This window comes from Xenopus laevis, chromosome 4L, assembly GCF_017654675.1.
Source record: "Xenopus laevis strain J_2021 chromosome 4L, Xenopus_laevis_v10.1, whole genome shotgun sequence".
In the NCBI taxonomy this organism is placed as follows: Eukaryota; Metazoa; Chordata; class Amphibia; order Anura; family Pipidae; genus Xenopus; species Xenopus laevis.
The window spans coordinates 154,262,351-154,285,627 of record NC_054377.1 but is presented as its reverse complement, the minus strand read 5'-3'; the positions used below and the strand labels follow the sequence as shown (position 1 = coordinate 154,285,627).

Here is a 23,277-nt window from a genome sequence, read left to right as displayed (position 1 = left end):
CTCAAACCTTTGTATACAGGATTATAACCATACACTGAGACCTTTATATACAGGATTAAAATCACACGCTCAGACCTTTATATACAGGATTATAACCATACACCAGGCCTTAATATACAGGATTATAATCACACGCTCAGGCCTTTATATACAGGATTATAATCACACGCTTGGACCTTTATATACAGGATTATAATCACACGCTTGGACCTTTATATACAGGATTATAATCACACGCTTGGACCTTTATATACACATACATACCTTATAAGGCACAGGGAGTGTGTTGTTGCCTGCAGGGAGTGCTATTTCCCACAGATGATAAAACACCTGAAAATACACTTGGCAATTTAAACTGGCAGCTATACAAATATGTCAGATGTTTAATGGTGAGTGGGGCCCTATGTGACATTGTGCTTACATAGGGATTCTAATCACTGGGACATAAGGGGATATTGTTTTTTGCATGTTTTTTCTCTTCTCCTGCCGTTTTTTTTTCTCTGGCATTTTTTGCGTTAATATAGACGCATTACAGAATGTTTAAGGTCGGCTGTAAGTGGCCTTGTGAAAGGTTGCGGGGATTCCCTGTTTTGGTATTTATAGTAGGAGAGTAATTTATAGCAAGCGAGGCAATAAAATCTGGTTTGTCAGTTGCAGGAAGGCTGGTGCTTTATATCCACGACTTCTTGTGGGGGCCCAACTCCCAACTGCACTTGTGTACAAGGTTTTATTCTTATTATTCTTTGCTGTTCTTCTAAAGGTGGTCCTACACAGAGAGATGCACCAAACAATATGCCCACCTTGACATGGTCGATATCAGGCTGATCGTGGGCCCTCATAATGAAAGGTAGACTGGATCGCAGGACAACAAATAGATACAGTCTGCAATCCAACAGGGTTATTACCCTTACCAGATAGACATATGGCTGACTCTTGGCCAGATATCCATCAGAGAAGCACATTGGAGGGCCCCATAAACGGGCCAATAAGCTGCCAACTCGGTCTGTCTGCAGTTTTTATGGGCCTGTGTAGGGCCACTTTAAGTCTCTTGTATAGAAAAGGCAGAGAATTGTGTTGAAACAATAATGTCACCTGTCGTGTTTCTGGGAATTCTGGGCTTCGAGGGCCTGTTGGATATGCTGCATGGGAACCATAGAAAGTGATTCAAGGCTGGCAAAGGGTTAAGTGCCCCTGAAGTCTCTTGGCCGCTCATGTAGAGGGAACATTCATGTGTGTGACTGGCCAGCAGTCTCTTGAGCATTGGCATAGCCTGTTCAGTGATTGAGTACATATGGCCAAACGGTGCATTACAACCAGCCCTATATCCACATAATGATCCTGTTATTCCTATTCTCCCTTATCCGGCCTCAGTCCTGCCAGTACCTTCTCTCTCGCTGCTCCATTCAGCTGGGGCTGGAAGTGGAAAATTACAGAAGGCTGTCGGTGCCAGATCAGACCTGGGCTGGATTCTGGGTCACTTCATGCTCTTTGGTTAAATAACTCGCCGCTGTCTGGGTTGGCACAGAACGTGTTTGTGCTGGGGGCGGCCAATCGTTTATCTTGGGCTTTTTTCATGGGCAGAGTCACCGCTGGAGAGATATTCCGGTACAACGTAAATAAACGTTTCTATACAGGGCTGTATTTAGTGGTGGCGCCCGGGGGTACACAGCCTTTTTGCCTTCTTCGCTTTTTATATAAAGTACAGCCGTCCGACCTATGGCCATTTCCAGCACTCCTACACTAAACTGCCACCTCTTGCCCCAATATTCCTTCTTGCTCTTCCTAAAAGGGGTAAGCGATAAGCCCAAGGCAGGGCAAACAAACCCACCGAACATTGATCATGTATAAACCTCTCCGGTTCTTGAAATGAGTTCATTCAAAATAAAAAGTTTGGGGGCAATGATATTATGGTGGCAACAGTATTCTATTAGTGCAACCCACTTTCCAAAAAAACGAAGGATGATTTGCAGATCAGCGAAACGTGATATTCAGTTGATTTGCGAAGATCTCATTCTCATTGACGTTTTTGGAAACCTACAGGGTTCTGTTACCAGTTGTAACAATGACAGATGGGACTTGACTTAAGTGATTTACCCACATATGTATTAAAAACTTTTCCCAGGAGCAGTAACCAGACCAGTAAGATGTTTGCTTTTAAGCAGGTGACCAGTAAATACTACCTGCTGATTGGTCGCCAAGGGTTACTGCTCCTGGGCAAACTTTATTGCCTTTTATTACATAACCCCCTTAGTGTTTTATGCAACTCCTTTCAGCTGAATTTTACATTTCTTTCCACAGGGGAAGCAGCATTACGGAGTGACCCCAGGGTGCAGCCGCTCCCCATGTCCTCTGCTCTATCCAATCACCGGACAGCGCCTCCCCCCATCAGCCCCAGCAAACGGAGGTTCAGCATGGACCAAGGAGACGACGAACTAGAGTGTGACAACGACCATGTCTCCAAAATGAGTCGGATGTTTGCTCCGCACATGTAAGTTCCTTTTCTGATCCCATGTAGCACCCTGGTCTTGCCTTTGTGGTCCCGTGAAGCACCCTGGTCTGGCCTTTGTGATCCCGTGAAGCACCCTGATTTGGCCTTTGTGATCTCGTGAAGTCCCCTGGTCTTGCCTTTGTGATCCCATGTAGCACCCAGGTCTGGCCTTTGTGATCCCGTGAAGCACCCAGGTCTGGCCTTTGTGATCCCGTGTAGCACCCTGGTCTGGCCTTTGTGATCCCGTGAAGCACCCTGATTTGGCCTTTGTGATCCCGTGTAGCACCCTGGTCTTGCCTTTGTGATCCCGTGAAGCACCCTGATTTGGCCTTTGTGATCTCGTGAAGTCCCCTGGTCTTGCCTTTGTGATCCCATGTAGCACCCAGGTCTGGCCTTTGTGATCCCGTGAAGCACCCAGGTCTGGCCTTTGTGATCCCGTGTAGCACCCTGGTCTGGCCTTTGTGATCCCGTGAAGCACCCTGATTTGGCCTTTGTGATCCCGTGTAGCACCCTGGTCTTGCCTTGGTGATCCCGTGTAGCACCCTGGTCTGGCCTTTGTGATACCTTGTAGCACCCTGGTCTGGCCTTTGTGATACCGTGTAGCACCCTGGTCTGGCCTTTGTGATACCTTGTAGCACCCTGGTCTGGCCTTTGTGATAGCTTGTAGCACCCTGGTCTGGCCTTTGTGATCCCGTGAAGCACCCTGATTTGGCCTTTGTGATCCCATGTAGCACCCTGGTCTTGCCTTTGTGATCCCATGAAGCACCCTGATTTGGCCTTGGTGATCCCGTGTAGCACCCTGGTCTGGCCTTTGTGATACTGTGTAGCACCCTGGTCTTGCCTTTGTGATCCCGTGAAGCGCCCTGGTCTTGCCTTTGTGATCCCGTGAAGCACCCTGATTTGGCGTTTGTGATCCCGTGTAGCACCCTGGTCTGGCCTTTGTGATCCCGTGTAGCACCCTGGTCTGGCCTTTGTGATCCCGTGTAGCACCCTGGTCTTGCCTTGTGATAGTATAGCATTGTGGTTGGCTGCTTCCACTATACTTGTGAGTGTCTGAGTTACAGTGTAGAACCCTGGTCTCTTTGTTGTGATACAATGTGGCACCCAGGACTTTTCACCTGAGGGTCAGTTTTAGATAATGGCACCAGAGTTGGGCAGTAAACACATTTGTAGTGAGTCGTAGCATCTGAATAGTGTCTGCATGGAAATATTTTATATTTAGATGTATTATATATATATTCAGCTGAAGGCTGTTGGGGATGCAGAGAGTAGGGTAACCCAACATATCGGGGGGGGGGGCACCTACACTCTGAGGTGCAGCTGCTGAGCCGACACATGATCCCATGGCAGTTGTTATGGGTATTATGTACAGAATGTTTCCTATGGGATCATGGGAAACTCAATAAAATAAAGAATTGTAAGGGGCTGTCAGTTTGGGGGTCACTGCTCAGAGTCTTTATATCTGTGGCCCACATGCCTCTCATGCCTCAGTGAGGGAAGTGAGATCAGCCGGCGGCTCTTTGATAAGTGAGAGCCTTTTCCCTGGGAGCTGCTTGGGATTCCTGACATGCCTCCTGCTCTTGGCTTCCCTGGGATCAGTCACAAGACATGGAATTTCTTATTTACCTTCAGATACATCAGAGCTGTTAGTCAGTGGCTGGGCCTGCAGGAATGTGCTACAGGTTGGGCGCAACAAGCAAACCCCCAACAAATGGCTACTGGGCCCCTTTAGGATGGGGGGGGTCATCTGATTTCATGAATCTCTTTGTAGCCAATATAAAGGCAGCTCATCTATTGAATGGGTTTTCTGTCTGTGTAACTGTAAATAAATCCATGGTGTAAAGGTGGCCGCGCAGATATACACTAGTTTGCTGAGGTTTAAAATGAGCGGATCTCTCCCCGATATGCCTGGGAGATATTGGCCTGAGCCAATCATGAGCCCCGAGATGGGATCACAACTCCGAAAACACAGGTGGTCTGATTGAGGACCACATCAGTGATCCAATGCGCTCCTTGATCTGATGGGATTTATAAACCTGTGGGATTTACATCAATTTTCAGCCAAATATCAATCAGGGAAGCTCCATCTTGGTCTGTCTGCAGCTTATATTGGCCTGTGTATGACCAGCTTAAGCCTATAACCTTGGCCAAGAGCAAGTGTTGCCTTTAAATGTTACTGCGCATCAATCGGATATTTGTATTGGTTGGGGGCCACTGATCGGGGACACTGACTGCTCTGGGGGTCGGTTGGATGTTTGTGTCTGTGCAGAAGAGGTTTGTGGTTACACAGAACAGACAAGGAATTTGTACCTATTTTTCCCCAGACTTGTCCCAACAAGCAACACCCGAGGGGCTGACTTGGCTGCTCGATCCTTCCAGCAGTTGGGGAGGGATGAGAGGGGTTTCTTGGTTCTTTCCCTTTGTTCTCACAATGTGGCCCCCTGTAACCCTGTTTGTAATGCAGTGTTTTCATGTGATGATTTTATAAGGAAGTTGGCTGAATTTAAACATTTTATTTTAGTTCTTGGTTACACGTTCAGTAATAGGAGTGATATAATAATGTGCTCATAATGATGCGATTCATACATATATTTCTTATAAATTGTGTATTCCCATTCTCCTTGCTGTATGGTTTGCTGAAACAGAGCTTACAATCTAAGTGTCACACTCTAAGAACAGTTTTATTTATTTGGACAGACACGGGGAGAACCTACGGACTTATTGCTCTGTTTTCTAGAACTTTGCAGCGGCACACAAAGCAGATTTTGTATAGGGTTACTTCCCCTTTATGGGACTGAGGCAACAACTTGGCTTCAGATAACTCTCTGTACTGTAATATATTGTTCCCCTTGTGTTTATCTGCTGTTACATAAACTAAAATGGTTCTGTCCCAGAAATCTGAGTGCCAGCGAGTCTTCCTCATTAGCCGGATTAATTCTATTTCTTTTTCCTCTCCATTCCTGGGGGCCACTGTGACCCCACACCCGGGTGAATGTTGCGCCTGTGCATAAAGGTCGGACAGTGGAGCTGCAGTTGTCGGACAGACGGAGCCATTTTCTCCTTTTCACAATTCAGCAGAGAAACAATGGGCCCCTTTATCCCTGGCGGAGAGTCTGCTCCCAAGTGCTGACATCAGCCGTTTCCAAACAGGGCGCCCTTTACAATTAAGAGTCCTCACCCCGAGCCGACAGGCTTTTCAGCAGCCCCCCCCCCCCCCCCCGCATGACATTTTGGCTTTGCAAAGTCAGTATAATGAGGTGGATGGTGTGAAAGTTGTGGGCCCAGGGCACCGATATTGGGGGGGCTTATTATTTATAGAGAATAGAACTATCCTGGGAGTTGTACTTGATCCACAGCTGAATGGCTACAACTCTCTCCGGGGCATAAGCCCCAGGGGTTGCTGCATGGGGGGGGGGGGGTTATTAGCAGCTGATGTCTGGGTAGAAAAGGAGGCAGAAGGGACATGACACAGTGACTCCTTCCCTGCTGTGTCAGTCTAGACAAGAGACTATTCAGGCTTCCTCCTGCTCATGGGATTAGCATTTAGGGGTCAGCAGTTTGACCCTCTGTCGGGACTACAACTCCCAGCATCCCATCTACAGCCATAGCTTGCATTCAGTGGCCCCACAGCAGGAAGATATTTGCCCGGAGGTTCATATAGAAAACTTAGCCGGCGTCCGAGCAAACTGTGAGGTTTGTGCAAAAGTCGTAGAACAGATGGAGCCTGTGCGGCAGTCGGAACAGACAGGATTTCCCCAAAATACGGAGAATATCAGAGACTTGTTACACAATATCCTTCCCCCCTCGCTGCTCCAGTTTGAGGCTGTAAAGTGACGCCCCAGGCATTAGGACTAACAGATGTTTCCTGAGGTTGGGCAGAGGGACGAAGGTTCCCCCTCCCAGGGGCAAATCTGTTATGGAGACTGTTGCTAGAGACACCGAAAGCCATTTTAACTCTTGTCAGCTCGGTCCCCCTCTAATATGTGATATTTGGCGATTAAGGGGTTAAATGGCATAGGCCTTTGGACTGAGTTTAATTCAGTTCTGACCCACTGCAGACAATGTGTAAATTACCATCGTTCGAGCTCATTAGTAATATCCAAGCCTCTCAAGGCCCCCATACACGACAGACCAAGTCGGCAGCTTCCCCGATCGATAGATGCCCGGCAGGTTAAAAAGTCCCGTCGGATTGTGTCCGACGCATGTATGCAGTCCCGCGATCCGACCACCCATATCGGATTCATTCTGATCCAATCATTGGGCCCTAGGGCCCACAATCAGATCAGCCTGATATCGACCACTTCAATGTGGCATATCGGGGAGAGATCTCTCTGTCTGTGGCCACCTTAAGTGAGCACCCAGTGAGTCTCTGGCTGGCGAGAATGCTGTACATTGGGGAGTCATGTCAGCGGGTGTAACTAGAGGTTACTGGCCCCAAGCAGCAGCAGCATTTAATGAGGTAGGGTGAGGGGGGCACATTATGGGGCCCTGTTGGATCCATGCACTCGCTAGGCCCCCCAGTGATTTCCATCTTTTATTTATACTTTTCCACCCTAGGGGCAGGGATGTAGAATGACCCTCATGACAATAACAAGGAGGTGTACACGGGAGTGTTTGGCCCAGTTTCTGGGTGACATTTAGTTGAGAGACAAGCACGATGATAAAAATGAGTGTGCAACTTGCAGTACCACTTTCCACCAGATGCTGCCACTTAAATGCCTTGCATAGACTGCAGTGGAACACTGCCACCACAGAGATGGAAATGTAATGACATTTTAATAAAACCTCTCCCAAAAAGAAAAGAGCTCTCGTTTTACCAAGTAGAGAAAGTAGCTGTGGTATTTGCCTGTTATGATAGTTTCTGATGCGCTGGCTCATTAAACATTGTGCTACAGGGAATAGGGGAGAGCACAGACCAATCAAGGCCTCGGGTCAGTGGGTGCTGCCTATAATAACTTGCCCTTTATTCCCATATTATGGTGTATAAGTTTGAGCGTTTGCATAGTTGTCACCCTGAGGCACAGCCAGGAGCTCTCGGAGCTGCATTCAGGTCTGCGTTTCCCTGCACAGGCCGTCTCTCCCTGCTGCTTCTTGAGGGGACTTTTATTCTGACATGTTGCCTGCCAGTGTTTTTTTTTTTTTTTGGGGAAAGGGGCCGAGTGCCAAGTTAGAGAGGCCCGGGGATTTGTTTGCAGGACGAGGAGCTGCCGAAATGCTCTTTGGCAATGCTGAGAGTGAGGTTTGTAAAATCCTTTCATTTCCATCTCCTCCGACTTTCTCAGTCCATATGGCAACGCCGCACTTCCAGCTGCAGTTAATTTCAGGCCTGGGAAGGCACAGAGTTGGCTGCTAAATGAGGGGCCGTATAATAGCTTGGGGGCTTCACATGACTCTCCCTAATATGGCGCCTGCTGCTTCTTGGTATCATGGTGGCCAAATTCAGGGTTTCCTTTTCTTGGTGCTTCCAGCAAAGCCTCACTTGTATCTGAGCACAAACAACTGCACCGCTCTCTGAAGAGGATTTATTTCCCCTTAGCATGTGATTCTGGAGCAGAAAGAGCCGTGAGGGGCAAGTGTCCGTGGTGTTGCCCCCCAGTGTTTATCTGATTGTACAGGTGGATATTTAGCAGATGAGACTAAAGGTGGCCTGGTCTGAAAGTCGGCCAGATCTCGATTGGATGGGACTAAAAATCCCGTCGGATCGCAGTCGCATCTGTTCGTTGATGCGGTTCTGTGATCCGACCACCCGTCTGCGTTCGCTAGGATCCGATCGTTGGGCCCTAGGGCCCACGATCGGTTCAGCCCGATATTGCCCACCTCAAGGTGGGCATATCGGAGGGAGATCCGCTCGTTTGTTGACATCACCAAACGAGCAGATCTCTCCATGTATGGCCACCTTTAAGGGACTTTCCAATCGGATTTAATTTGGGTTGGTTTTGATTACAGTTGGGCTGGGCAGACAATCTCAGTGTAATGGTGTCGATCATTAGCCCCATTCAGATGTGCCTCCGGCCATATACCAGCAATGTCATCTCTGCTTTCTGATGTCCAGCTGACTAGTGATGGGCCAATTTCTCCCGTTTTGATGCCAGCAACAACTTCACCACCGGCGACATTGGAAATCCATTAAAAGCAATGGGCATCTAAACCGTCGTCTGCGTGAACGGTTTTTTCGCCAGTTACTACAGTTGACCTCTCCTCAGCACAAGCCTGCATTATATTCTGACCATTGACCTGGGAATTGGCTTTCAGGTATCTGACCGGTCTGTATAATACAGATATCTGTCTGAACAATCCGAATATTATGTTGGCCTGCATTGCACCTAGGGTTGCCACCTGGCCAGTATTTTACCGGCCTGGCCGGTAAAAATTAAGGTTGATCCCATTGTTATTAATAGGGAAAAAAGATAAATATATTGGAAGGCCGGTATTTTTTTTCCCAAAAAAGGTGGCAAACCTAATTGCACCTTGTGTGGTACGGGAGAGCTGAACAGTTGGATGCTGTATGTACACGGTTGGGCTCAGTATTAGTGATGTGTGCATCCTCCAAAACTATAATCCTCTCCTCACCCTAACCCACCCCTAGGGAACCCACACCTGCCCAAGGCAATGGGTGCTTTCTGAACTCAAACTGCCCATGACATTACAGAGCTGGGGGGCTCAAGGTGGCAAGTCCAATAGCTGAACCCACCACCCGCACCTACAACGCAACTTTGTGACCTGATACCCAGTTGGTATTGTATATATACCTGTGCATCACTAGTGTGTACCGCTCACAGATTTAGGAACACCCCCCTACCCCATGTGCAGCAGAACTTACCTTCATTGTATGAACTTAGAAGCAACCCCTTCTCCTTTAAGACTATAAGCTCTAATAACCTTCTTTCTTTTCTCTAATGGCTATTTGTATGTAATCTGTTTATATATAATGTACACTTCTGTTGTACTGCACTGCAAAATCACTTACCAGTTAGTAATAACCACAAATCAATTTTATGCACACATTTAATGAATTTATTTTGGTTTTGTCTAGAACCAAGAGCCTTAACGGCGATTACCGGAAAGAGCACAGAGACCGGAGCCGGAGCCCTATAGAAAGAGCAGCAGCGCCGACCATGAGTCTCCACGCCAGCCATTTGTATGGTATCCCACCCCTGGCGGTGGATCAGCCTCTGGCACTTACCAAAAACAGCATGGATGCTTCACGAAGCATGGGAATTGTGCCCCCCATGGAACGGCAACAGGTGAGGCAACTGCTTTTATTTCCACCAATACACGTGTTGGACTGTAACTCATTGTCCCAAACAAATGTATATTTTTAATTACAAGTGGTTTAAGGCGGCAATTTCTCTTCCTTCCCAGAACCGACCTTCTGTGATTACGTGTGCGCCGGCAAGTAACCGCAACTGCAGTCTGTCTCACTGCCCCACAGTCACCCACAGTGGTTGTGCCTCTGCTGCGCCAGGCAATTTCCGACGGCCATCGAACAGTGAGTGCACTTTCTGCTGTTACAGGGGATTGAGACATTTGTGTTTAACACATGACAATCCAACCGATTACTTGCCAGGCAATAGTACCAGCCCCATAGATTCTATGGTTCCTTAAATCATGTATTGTCTCTGTGTCCCATCAGGGTTCAATCACTCTAGAGATTTGATTTTTGCTGTCCTAGTTTTCCAAGTCATTTAATCATTTCAATTTTAAAATCTTATTCCACGATGACACTGTAGTCCTGGTACCAGCCGGAGATCTCGGGGTGTGCAGGTAGATTGTTGCAAGCTTTTAGGGGTACTAATCCATATTTGATGCAGTGCAGTCATTAGAAGATCAATATGCAATGCAAACTGGCAAGTTGTGAAGTTTCTAAAAGGTTATTAATTTGGCAAATTGAGTCCTGGTGCAATCATTCCAAATTCAGAGGCACGGCAGGGCCTGCAAAACCCTAGTGCTCCAGTTCTGATTATTCACTTTCAAGTGATACTGTAGTTTAATGTCTCCCTTCAGCTGTAGGGAACCTGATTAGCAATAGCAAATAATGATTGGGTGGTTAGAAAGTTCCAGTGAGACTTTCCCTTCTCTGTTCCTCCAGCTACGACTGCCTGTGACCCTGTGGTGGAAGAGCACTTTCGCAGAAGTCTCGGCAAGAACTACAAGGAACCGGAGCCCGTTGCCAATTCTGTGTCTATCACCGGTTCGGTTGATGACCATTTTGCCAAGGCCCTTGGAGATACCTGGCTCCAGATTAAAGCTGCCAAGGATGGTGGGCCTAGTAGCCCCGAATCTGCCTCACGAAGAGGTCAATCGCCCCCTTCGGCTCATATGATGAACCACAATCACTCCCCATCCGTCCTCTCCTAAAGAGACCTCCGAAAAAGCACCATTAAAGAGCGAGTGCATGATATGACTGAGCTACAGACCAGTGTCGGGGGGAAGCACATCAAGTTGGGCTTTTCTTTAATAACTTGTATACTTAACCTGGCGTTTCTCCGATGCCTTTACTCTCTAGCAGGAACAATTGTTTTCTAATATTCTATGGCGTCCTGCCTCTGTTACCAAAGAAACCTCCACTGCAGATTTGCCGCCTGTTCTGAGAAAGAAAAAAAAAAATCATCATTTTGCAGGAAGCGACGCTGTTGCGAAAGTGCTTCAATCCATGACTCTCCCTCTTTGCCAGCATTTGTTATGTGCTTATTGGCGTGAGTGTTTCCCTTTCTCCAGTTGAGTTACATTTGTTTGTATTTACTTGAAAAAGGATCATTAAGTCTTGATTTGCACTACGGAGGGCCAGCATGGGGTTTGCCTGCCCGACTTTTCATGAGATGCGAATATTTAGAAAGGAAACTGCTAGAAATGGAAGTGAAGGGGTTACGAGGGACGTGACTCTCCTTGTAGAAAGGGCACACACATAGAGAACATAGAATCCTCTTTCCCAGTCTTCTTTCTCGTAACTGGACGGCAGATCTTCTCAGAGACTGGCGGCGTGTGTTGTTTTGGTTGGCAGACAGGTCCGACAGGATCACTCTGCATTCTTTATGGGAAAATAAAATAGCTGGTATCTATTCTACACTTCTTAACCTCCTCAGTCCTGGACATAATAACTTACTGCTGGCACAGTTTAACTTTGGATAAGATTTTAGTTTGGTTGCTACCGTTTTCTCGTGGTAACCAGGCCGAGCCTCCGGATAGGCCAATCCTAATCAGTTTATTAATCTATGAATATGTGTGGTACAGGACGCTTGGGCGTTCATCTTGGTAAGCAATGACTTCATGTGCCCTTTGTGTGTGCGCTTGGTGAGCTTGTGAGTGGAACCGTATCTAACCGGCTAAATCTCTGTTACATGTCGGACTGGGCTGCTGTGTCATGCCATTAGGAATTTTATTTAACCCTATGTGGAAACCCAAGCCAAGGGTGTGTACATTCCTCTTGTTAGACCCTGCCCCCTTAGCAGAAAATAATTCTTAACTCAAAGGTAAAGGCAAAGTAGACCTGGTTCATTGCTTAGCTTTCTAGAATGTAGTCCTTGTGTGCGGTGCATCATTCCGACGTCTTCATTTTAGGGACTTTAGCACATTATATACCACTGAGTTTATTTTAAAGAGTGCAGGTATTGCATGGGCAGTGATGTGTTGCAAAATGCGTTGTGTTGGCTCAAGCTAGTACGTTGGCAGAAAGAGTCTGAGACTCGCTCGTAAGGTGATGTACCAAGAAAGGGTCTCTGGGGTTAAAACACATTTCACAATCCTCATTCTCGTTAACGCTTGGCATCTACCCCCTACTCCCCGTAGGGCACACTATATATATATATATATATATATATATATATATATATATATATATATATATATATATATATATATATATATATATATATATATATATATATATATATATACATATACACAACTATCAGACCATCATTACGCTGTGCGTAACGTATGTACAGAGAAATTTGTAGGTTTTTTTTTTTTTCTCTTTGGAAGAACAATTAATTTGTTAATGAAATGTAGCTATTTAATTGTTTGCCTTTCTCTTATTGTAATCATTAATTTTTGTTCTGTTTTCGTTTGGAGAGAAAAAGTTGATCTTTTTTTTTTTTTTTTGTAGATTTTATGTGTATTTGTGATACAGTAAAGTGCAGGAACACAGTTAATCTATGGAAACACTGCGTTTAGGATTCCCAGCCCGCTAGTGCATAGTAGTGCCACAGGCTACTCAACGTGGGGTCACTCGTGCCTGGAAATGGGAACTGTGGGAGAATGGGACTTTCTCAAATCAAATTTCATGTTTTGGGGGATTTTTGTATAGAAAAGGATGTGGTGTTTTGTACTATTTCCTAGTAACTTTATTAAAGTAGCCTGACTGGCCTATCTGAGATGGGCAACTCCCTGCAGGCAATTAGGCACAAGTGACACAATCAGAACACAACTCACGACTCACAACTGTACAGACACTTTGTATTGTGTGATGCAATAGGCCAGCCTGTAACCTGGGGAAGGAAGTGCTTACAACTGGCAGGATGTTATTACCTGTGACATCATTGTTCAGAGAACAAAAACAATTTGGAATTCTGACAAATGAAAACCAGGAAGGGGTGGGGGTGTCCCTCTTTTCATTTTGAATGAGCTGCTTTATGACACAGAGCTGTTATTTCATGATTTAACCAAAAAAAGTGTTTTGGTGCAAAACAGGATAATGAGCAGTTGCTCTGTGCCTGTAGTTTTAGGGGTGCCCACTTTTGCCCCCCCAGCAGCTGCCATTGACTGGGACCACAGATCTCCCCTGACTTCCATATCTTGGGGAACCCCTCCTGGTCCTGTTACCCCCCATTCTCTCCTTTATTGTTTGTGCAGATGAACAAGAGAAGCAGCTTTGGGCCTATGAGATGAGTTGTACTTGAAGAGCAGCGTACAAACAAGTCCCACAGAGGAACAATCTGCATGACTTTTACTTTTTTCCAAATATTTCCATGTTTGTAAATCTGTAAAATAGCGTTTCTGTTGTGGCCTCGATTTGACTGAAACTGAAAGGAAAAAAAAAAGTTTGGCCGGGCCATTTCTTTTTTTCTTTTTTTTTTGTACTTAAAGTATAAAGTAGCCTTAAGAACAATAAAGTGCTCTTAAACCACTGCCTGTCCCTTCTCTTGTTTCCTAATGGTGGATTTGTTCCTACACACAGTATTGTGCCCACGACTCTGGGACCAGAAATCCTGGCGCAATCACTTGCCTCAAAGAGATTTCAACCCAAAAGAGAGAACATTCACAACCAATTTCCATAAAGCAGTTGTACATGTGTAAGTGTAATGTTAATGGTTCCACCAGCCTCCTCCTCATGTCCACCTCACTGTGTGCCTCCAAGGATGTACCTGAAGTACTTTGTAAATCCCTCTCAGCAGTCAGGCCTCCTATCCCATAATCCCCTGCTCCAATCATGTGACTAATGGCAGAGAGATTCTCCTCAGCAGCCAGACCTCCTATCCCATAATCCTCTTCTCCAACCATGTGACTAATGGCAGAGAGATTCTCCTCAGTAAATCACGCCTCATATCCCATAATCCCCTTCTCCAACCATGTGACTAATGGCAGAGAGATTTCCCTCAGCAGCCAGACCTACTATCCCATAATCCCCTTCAACCATGTGACTAATGGCAGAGAGATTCTCCTCAGCAGTCAGGCCTCATATCCCATAATCCCCTTTTCCAACCATGTGACCAATGGCAGAGAGATTCTCCTCAGCAGTCAGACCTCCTATCCCATAATCCCCTTCTCCAACCATGTGACTAATGGCAGAGAGATTCCCCTCAGCAGTCAGACCTCCTATCCCATAATCCCCTTTCCTGTTCCTTCAACATGGCAGTGGGCACATAGGGTTAATCCCCCTGCTGGAAGGAAGGTACAGGAAGTGATGCAATAAAAGGGACTCCCCTTCGCCTTGGCGCCCATTCTTTTTCTTCCTGTCAGGAAAAATACCCTCTCAGTTAACAGAGCTCCTCTCCCTCTGTTGATGATCCTGAGCCGAGATATCCTCATCTTATGTGAGCACAGGACGAGCCGGCGGGCTCACGGCCAACCGTTGCCGCCAGCGCAATAAGGCGCAATGCCGCTCGCGTAGCGGCGCATGCGCAATAAGACGCTGAAGCGCCCATTACTCCATCCTGAGGCGCGAATGCGCAGGCGCAACTTCCGGGTAAGCTTAAGGGGCAGGATGGCGCCAAAAGAAGAAAAAAAAAAAAAAACTTTATTTAAATCCCCTCAGCTACTACATTAAATCAGTAGAACACTGTATGACTGTTCCCAGGTGTAAGTAGTTGCCTATGGGAGTAACTTAACGCTAGGAGCACAGGTGATTAAACAAAGTAACCTGTTTTGCGTGTATATTTACAGGCTGTCTGTAATGAGCAACAGACGATCACATTCAAGCTCCAGAGGGTAAGCATTGGAGGAGAGTGATTATGGGACTAACAAACAAGCTACAAGACAGTAAGTAAAATCCTTTTTCTAGGAACCATGATCAACACAAAAGAGGGACATCTAAGCCTACCTCAGGAAAAAATACCAGACATACAGGACCAAGTAAGACGACTTCACTCAAACCCCAATCCTTCAGCAAAAACTTGTCAAAAAATACTGGGGAAATTCAGCTCCACTATAAACTCGGTCAAATGGAGCAGAATACATATGAGAACACTGCAAAGAGAATTCCTGATTCAATGGAACAAGAATCACTCAGAGTCACAACAAATCACTCTATCGAGGAGCACGATACAATCCCTAGCCTGGTGGCTGAAGGAACAGAACTTAAAGAACCCGATATCTTTAAAACCCAGAGCTTGGGTAACCATCACCACGGATGCCAGCAGGTTGGGATGGGGAGCGCATTGTCAGAACTTGACATGTCAGAACACTTGGTCCTGGGAAGAAAGCAAAAGAAGCTCCAACTGGAGGGAGCTGAATGCAGTACTATGGAGTCTGCCAAAATTTCAGAAACTCATTCAAGGGAAAGAGGTCCAAATAAGATCCGACAACCTCACGACAGTCAATTACATCAACAAACAAGGAGGAACAAAATGTCAAGCTTTATTGAACACGACCATAACTATATTTGCTTGGGCAGAAAAGAACCTGAAAGACATATCAGCAACATACATCCCAGGAGCCCAAAACTCGCTAGCAGATCATCTAAGCAGAAAATTCCCAGCGATAGGGGAATGGGAACTCAACCAGGAGATCTTCGAAATGATATCCCACAAGTGGGGGCCATTTTCAATAGACCTCATGGCAACTGCTCAGAACAAGAAAATCCAGACATACTGTTCTTGGAAGAAAGACAGTCGAACAACATACTGGGATGCGTTCTCATTTCCATGGAAATTCCGAACAGCCTACATCTTTCCACCGCTGGCAGTCATCTCGAAGGTTATACAGAAAATCAGATCGGACAAAGCGAACGTAGTGATCGTGACCCCTTGGTGGCCCAGGAGAGCCTGGTTCCCGATGTTAATGCAACTGAAACAAGAGGAGCCATTTCACCTCCCGACTCTACCATCAATCCTACACCAGGGGACAGTACTACACCCAGACCCAGACAGCTGGGCACTAACAGCCTGGAGATTGAAAGGAACAGGCTAAGCCAGCTAGGACTATCCGACTCCACAATCACCACGGTGTTAGCATCCAAAAAGAACTCAACACACATCAAGTACGCTAAAACATGGGATACATTCACACAATGGTGTAATGAGAAAAAACTTGATCCGGTGACGACTTCAGAAATCACCTTACTAGAGTTTTTACAATCAGGAGTTGATAGAGGATTATGCCTTTCCACACTAAAAGGGCAAATAACGGCAATTTCCTCTTACACAAACATGCAATGGGCATCCAATCAATTGGTCAAAAAGTTTCTTTTAGGCATAAAGAAGCTTAAGCCCATTATCAGATCAGAAGTTCCTCCCTGGGACTTATCCTTGGTCCTGAATGCACTAATGGATAAACCTTTTGAGCCTCTAGAAAATGTTCCCCTAAAGGTTCTATGTCTAAAAACAGTATTTTTACTGGCCATAACAACAGCAAGGCGTGTAAGTGAGTTACATGCACTATCCATCAAAACTTCAAAAATGACTTTCTTTGCAGACAAAGTGGTATTGAAGACAGCAGATGGGTTCTTGCCTAAAATTACATCCAAATTCCACCAATGCCAGGACTTGGTATTGCCATCATTTCACCCTGAACCTAGGAATGAACATGAAGAAAAGCTACACACCTTAGACATAGTCAGATGTCTCAAGACTTACCTCAACAGGGTGGCAGACTTCAGGAAAACAGAATACCTACTGGTCACAACCAATGGCAAAGGAGCTGGAAACAGAGCCTCGAAAAGCACGATTGCGGGGTGGATAAAACAATGTATCCAGATGGCCTACTCATCACAGGCAGCACCTGAACCAGTAACTAAAGCACACTCTACTAGAGGGATAGCAGCTTCATGGGCACTCCGAGCCCAGGTATCCGCAGAAGACATCTGCAAAGCAGCCACATGGTCTTCTCTTTGTACCTTTTCCAAACACTATAGGTTTGACACTTATTCCAAAAGCCTAGCCGGATTTGGACATTCGGTCCTAGCAGCAGCAACTTCTAGCAAATAAATAAGCTCTGTTAACTTATGGGGGTGTTTCTATTCCTTATTCCCTCCCTATGTTAAGCTTGTTAAATCCCTATGTGCCCACTGCCATGTTGAAGGAACAGGAAAACTGAAAATCATATCATACTTACCGAGATTTTCGTTTCCTGGACTGAAACATGGCAGTGGGCAGGGGCTTCCCTCCCAAGGGTATTTTCACTCAGTCAGAAAGAATGGGCGCCAAGGCGAAGGGGAGTCCCTTTTATTGCATCACTTCCTGTACCTGCCTTCCAGCAGGGGGATTAACCCTATGTGCCCACTGCCATGTTTCAGTCCAGGAAACGAAAATCTCGGTAAGTATGATATGATTTTCAGTTTTTCCAACCATGTGACCAATGGCAGAGAGATTCTCCTCAGCAGTCAAGACCTCCTATCCCATAATCCCCTTCTCCAACCATGTGACTAATGGCAGAGAGATTCCCCTCAGCAGTCAGGCCTCCTATCCCATAATCCCCTTCTCCAATCATGTGACTAATGGCAGAGAGATTCTCCTCAGCAGTCAGGCCTCCTATCCCATAATCCCCTTCTCCAATCATGTGACTAATGGCAGAGAGATTCTCCTCAGCAGTCAGGCCTCATATCCCATAATCCCCTTTTCCAACCATGTGACCAATGGTCAGAGAGATTCTCCTCAGCAGCCAGACCTCCTATCCCATAATCTCCTTCTCCAACCATGTGACTAATGGCAGAGAGATTCCCTCAGCAGTCAGACCTCCTATCCCATAATCTCCTTCTCCAACCATGTGACTAATGGCAGAGAGATTCCCCTCAGCAGTCAGACCTCCTATCCCATAATCCCCTTCTCCAACCATGTGACTAATGGCACAGAGATTCTCCTCAGCAGCCAGACCTCCTATCCCATAATCCCCTTCTCCAACCATGTGACTAATGGCAGAGAGATTCCCCTCAGCAGTCAGACCTCCTATCCCATAATCCCCTTCTCCAACCATGTGACTAATGGCAGAGAGATTCCCCTCAGCAGTCAGGTCTCATATCCCATAATCCCCTTTTCCAACCATGTGACCAATGGTCAGAGAGATTCCCCTCAGCAGCCAGACCTCCTATCCCATAATCCCCTTCTCCAACCATGTGACTAATGGCAGAGAGATTCTCCTCAGCAGCCAGACCTCCTATCCCATAATCCCCTTCTCCAACCATGTGACTAATGGCAGAGAGATTCCCCTCAGCAGTCAGACCTCCTATCCCATAATCCCCTTCTCCAACCATGTGACTAATGGCAGAGAGATTCTCCTCAGCAGTCAGGTCTCATATCCCATAATCCCCTTCTCCAACCATGTGACTAATGGCAGAGAGATTCCCCTCAGCAGTCAGACCTCCTATCCCATAATCCCCTTCTCCAACCATGTGACTAATGACAGAGAGATTCTCCTCAGCAGCCAGACCTCCTATCCCATAATCCCCTTCTCCAACCATGTGACTAATGGCAGAGAGATTCTCCTCAGAACTGACACACAGGATTCCCAGCAGTGAGTGATTAGTGCACAGGGAGAATATGAGGAGGATTTTAACTGAATGATCTACTGATAAGAAGAGACTGCTTGTTGTTATGATTGAGGAGACGTCTGATACACAAGGTACTGCTGGGACTGTCCTGTTGCTTCACTGCTCCACATAATGTTTTTATTGTTGCCTTTAGTATGAGTGAGTTATTAAAGCAAAAATTTTACCCCAAAATGATGACTTAATCACCAGTTTATATCATATTACGTGGCATATTAAAGAACAAAACTGGAATATATATAGTGAATAAAGTACCCCCTCTTGTAAAATATAAGGATATTATAAGTCACAGAGGAGTTTCATGACCATATAAAAGTACGAGGCCGAAGGCTGTTTTTATATCATGGAACTCCGAGGTAACTTCTAATATACTTATATTTATGCAACCGGGGTACTTTATTTATTAATATACACACGGTTTACTGAGTCATGTGACAGAAATGACATCACTAGTCACCGTTTATAACTGATGACATCAGAACTCACTGTTTATAAGGATGTCATTTACTAGATATTGCTAGCTTTTGTGTATTATATAGTGAATAAAGTACCCCCTCTTGTAAAATATAAGGATATTATAAGTTACCGAGGAGTTTCATGACCATATAAAAGTACGAGGCCGAAGGCCGAGTTATACAGGTCATGGAACTCCGAGGTAACTTCTAATATCCTCATATTTTACAACTGGGGGTACTTTATTTATTATAATACACACATTTTAGTGAGTCATGTGACGGAAATGACATCACTAGTCACCGTTTATAACTGATGACATCAGAACTCACCGTTTATAACTGATGACATCAGAACTCACTGTTTATAAGGATATCATTTACTAGATATTGCTAGCTTTTGTGTATTCTATATAAATCTTGTCCTTTCTCCACGTGACAATCACAGGAAGGAGAGGGGGAGCTGAATGGTGGGAACAGCAGTGATAATAAAGCGAGTTTATTGGAAACATTGGCCTGACATCTCAGCCAAACTGCTGCTGAAGTGATCCAACATTCAGTAATATTCCATTGTGTGCAGCTTAAAACTGCCACAAATGTGACGGCTGCTATAGAATTAAACGCCCAAAATGGTGGAAATGTCTGCACAGTGCTCCTCTGTAAAAGTGTTAGTTTAATATGACGGAACCTTCCAGTCACCCCCCCCTATGATCTGACCTGCAGCTAGAGAAGAAAAGCCATCCTCATACATGGCCAGTATATTCAGTTGCTTCAATAGTCCAAATGCTTTATTAGAGTTCTGAATGCACTGCCTCTGTGTAAATATTGTTGTTTTTGGGAGTGTACAAGTAACCCCCCTGCAGTCAGCGTCCCCTTCAGAAATGTGTCTCTAATCTGAGCGGGATGGGGGGGTCTGACGTGACAATCACAGGAAGGGGAGTGGGAGTTAAATGGTGGGAACATCACTGATAGTAAAGTGAGTGTATTGGAAACATTGGCCTGACGCATTTTCTCACCCAAACACACTGAGACCTGCCCCTCCCTGAGCTTTTCCAGCAGATCCCTGATAACCCCGGCCCCTCCTGCGGATACATAATAATCTATTACCTATTAGCTGATCCATTGCAGTCAAGTTCAGCAGTGGCCCTATATGTGGCCCTACACAGTCCTGCCTCCCATTTGCTCAAACAGGAAAAATCCTTCCTGAGTCTTAAAGCTGGATCGGACCAATGAGAGGATCACTTGTTTAATAAAAGGAGCAAGTATCTAATGCAGGGAACTAATGAAAGGAGGAACAGGGAATGAGAGAGTGGAAAAGTTTGAAAGCTCCTCGTAGTGGGAAGTGAGGGGGGGAAGAGCGACTGCCATTGGGTTGGGTGTGAGTTCACAAGTTACCATCTGAGGAACAAGTTCATAGGCTCTAACCTGTCATATACCCATGTTCCCTTCTGTGCCCTGTTTCTTACTCATTATATTAGAGTCAGGACCTCGTTATTGTCATTAAATATGATCCAAGAATCTGGCCAACTGGCTACAGCCTCAACTCCTGTGTAAGAATAACTTCCAGCTGCCTGGCTGACCTTTACTCATATATCAAATGGCACCGGCTAGTGAGCTAAGGGGGCCCAGACTGAAGGCCAGTTACAGGAGATTTGGGGTGAGTGTTTACTTGTGCCCTGTGTACCCCTGGAACTCTAGCAGGGTGACACCCCAATGTTTCTATATATCTGTAACCTTGTTATGAGCTAAGGGGGCCCAGTCTGAAGGTCAGTTAGCGGGAGATTTGGGGTGAGTGTTTATTTGTACCCTGGGTACCCCTGGAACTATAGCAGGGTGACACCCCAATGTTTCTATATATCTGTAACCTTGTTATGAGCTAAGGGGGCCCAGTCTGAAGGTCAGTTAGGGGGAGATTTGGGGTGAGTGCTTATTTGTACCCTGGGTACCCCTGGAACTATAGCAGGATGACTGTTACCCCAATGTTTCTATATATCTGTAACCTTGTTATGAGCTAAGGGGGCCCAGTCTGAAGGTCAGTTAGTGGGAGATTTGGGGTGAGTGTTTATTTGTACCCTGGGTACCCCTGGAACTATAGCAGGATGACACCCCAATGTTTCTATATATCTGTAACCTTGTTATGACCTAAGGGGCCCAGTCTGAAGGTCAGTTACGGGGAGATTTGGGGTGAGTGTTTATTTGTGCCCTGGGTACCCCTGGAACTATAGCAGGGTGACTGTTAGCCAAAAGTTTCTGTATCTCTGGAACCTAGTTATGAGGCAAAGTCCGAGCCAAAGGCCTGGCCAGAGCATGACCAAGGGAGGCTTGAAATGTGAAAACCCTGATGAAGAACATACTAAAAGTGACTTCACAGGTGAACTTTGCCTTTAATCAGCACTACCCTCACCTATATGCAAGTTAATAAATGATAAACCAATAGGGATATAATTAGATTAATATCAGCCAGTATCACAGTGCAGGAGTAACAGCTCTCCTATTATTGCCCCATTTCTATATACATTATAGGAAGGATTATTAGGCAGGAATTAAGATATTGCAGTCACTGGTTATTCATTTTAGATTGTACTCTCTGGTGGTCAGAACATGGCCATTCTTTATGAATCCATAAGCAGTTTGTGTCCTGTTCCATGATTGGTCAGGTTGAAAGAAGCAAGTCAAGGAGGTAATGCGGTTCTGTTTGTGCCAGTTCTGTGGATTTGCAAGCTGCCCCATATACTCTATTCAATTATAGCCAGTAATGGCCTGATCTGTGTTTATCATGAATATTCTTTAAAATAAATGTCAGGCACAATTCAGCAGGAACAGTCCCCTAAGTCTGCTCATAGTCTGTACAGAGAGATCCCATAAAACTATGGCAGCATAGGTATTCCCTGTACTAAGCACAATTCAGCAGGAACAGTCCCTAAGTTTGCTCATAGTCTGTACAGAGAGATCCCATAAAACTATGGCAGTATAGGTATTCCCTGTACTAAGCACAATTCAGCAGGAACAGTCCCCTAAGTCTGCTCATAGTCTGTACAGAGAGATCCCATAAAACTATGTGAGCATAGGTATTCCCTGTACTAAGCACAATTCAGCAGGAACAGCCCCTAAGTTTGCTCATAGTCTGTACAGAGAGATCCCATAAAACTATGGCAGTATAGGTATTCCCTGTACTAAGCACAATTCAGCAGGAACAGTCCCTAAGTTTGCACATAGTCTGTACAGAGAGATCCCATAAAACTATGGTACATAGGTATTCCCTGTACTAAGCACAATTCAGCAGGAACAGTCCCCTAAGTTTGCTCATAGTCTGTACAGAGAGATCCCATAAAACTATGGCAGCATAGGTATTCCCTGTACTAAGCACAATTCAGCAGGAACAGTCCCCTAAGTTTGCTCATAGTCTGTACAGAGAGATCCCATAAAACTATGGTACATAGGTATTCCCTGTACTAAGCACAATTCAGCAGGAACAGTCCCCTAAGTTTGCTCATAGTCTGTACAGAGAGATCCCATAAAACTATGGTACATAGTTATTCCCTGTACTAAGCACAATTCAGCAGGAACAGTCCCCTAAGTTTGCTCATAGTCTGTACAGAGAGATCCCATAAAACTATGGTACATAGGTATTCCCTGTACTAAGCACAATTCAGCAGGAACAGTCCCCTAAGTTTGCTCATAGTCTGTACAGAGAGATCCCATAAAACTATGGCAGTATAGGTATTCCCTGTACTAAGCACAATTCAGCAGGAACAGTCCCTAAGTTTGCTCATAGTCTGTACAGAGAGATCCCATAAAACTATGGCAGCATAGGTATCCCCTGTACTAAGCACAATTCAGCAGGAACAGTCCCCTAAGTTTGCACATAGTCTGTACAGAGAGATCCCATAAAACTATTGCAACATAGGTATCCCCTGTACTAAGCACAATTCAGCAGGAACAGTCCCCTAAGTTTGCTCATAGTCTGTACAGAGAGATCCCATAAAACTATGGCAGCATAGGTATTCCCTGTACTAAGCACAATTCAGCAGGAACAGCCCAAGTGGGTAAAACTAGTGGCCCTTTATGGGTATATGAGTTATTCAGAGATTTCCCAGGTTGCTGGTGACAAAAAGTGACACCACAATCAAACGAAGCTG

The 23,277-nt window shown here is 45.6% G+C and overlaps 1 protein-coding gene across 4 annotated transcripts in view; it reads left to right on the top strand.

Moving 5' to 3' along the window:
- Nucleotides 1-13,614, top strand: part of vgll4.L (vestigial like family member 4 L homeolog) — a 35,657-nt gene extending 22,043 nt beyond the window's left edge. For 3 of the 4 annotated variants that reach the window (XM_018240360.2, XM_018240361.2, XM_018240362.2), the window contains exons 3-6: nt 2,299-2,488; nt 9,522-9,732; nt 9,851-9,977; nt 10,578-13,614. In XM_018240360.2, the coding sequence (XP_018095849.1) occupies nt 2,299-2,488; nt 9,522-9,732; nt 9,851-9,977; nt 10,578-10,846 (797 nt within the window). In that variant the 3' untranslated portion in view covers nt 10,847-13,614. 4 annotated transcript variants of the gene reach the window in all.
- The last annotated feature ends 9,663 nt before the right edge of the window (nt 13,615-23,277 follow it).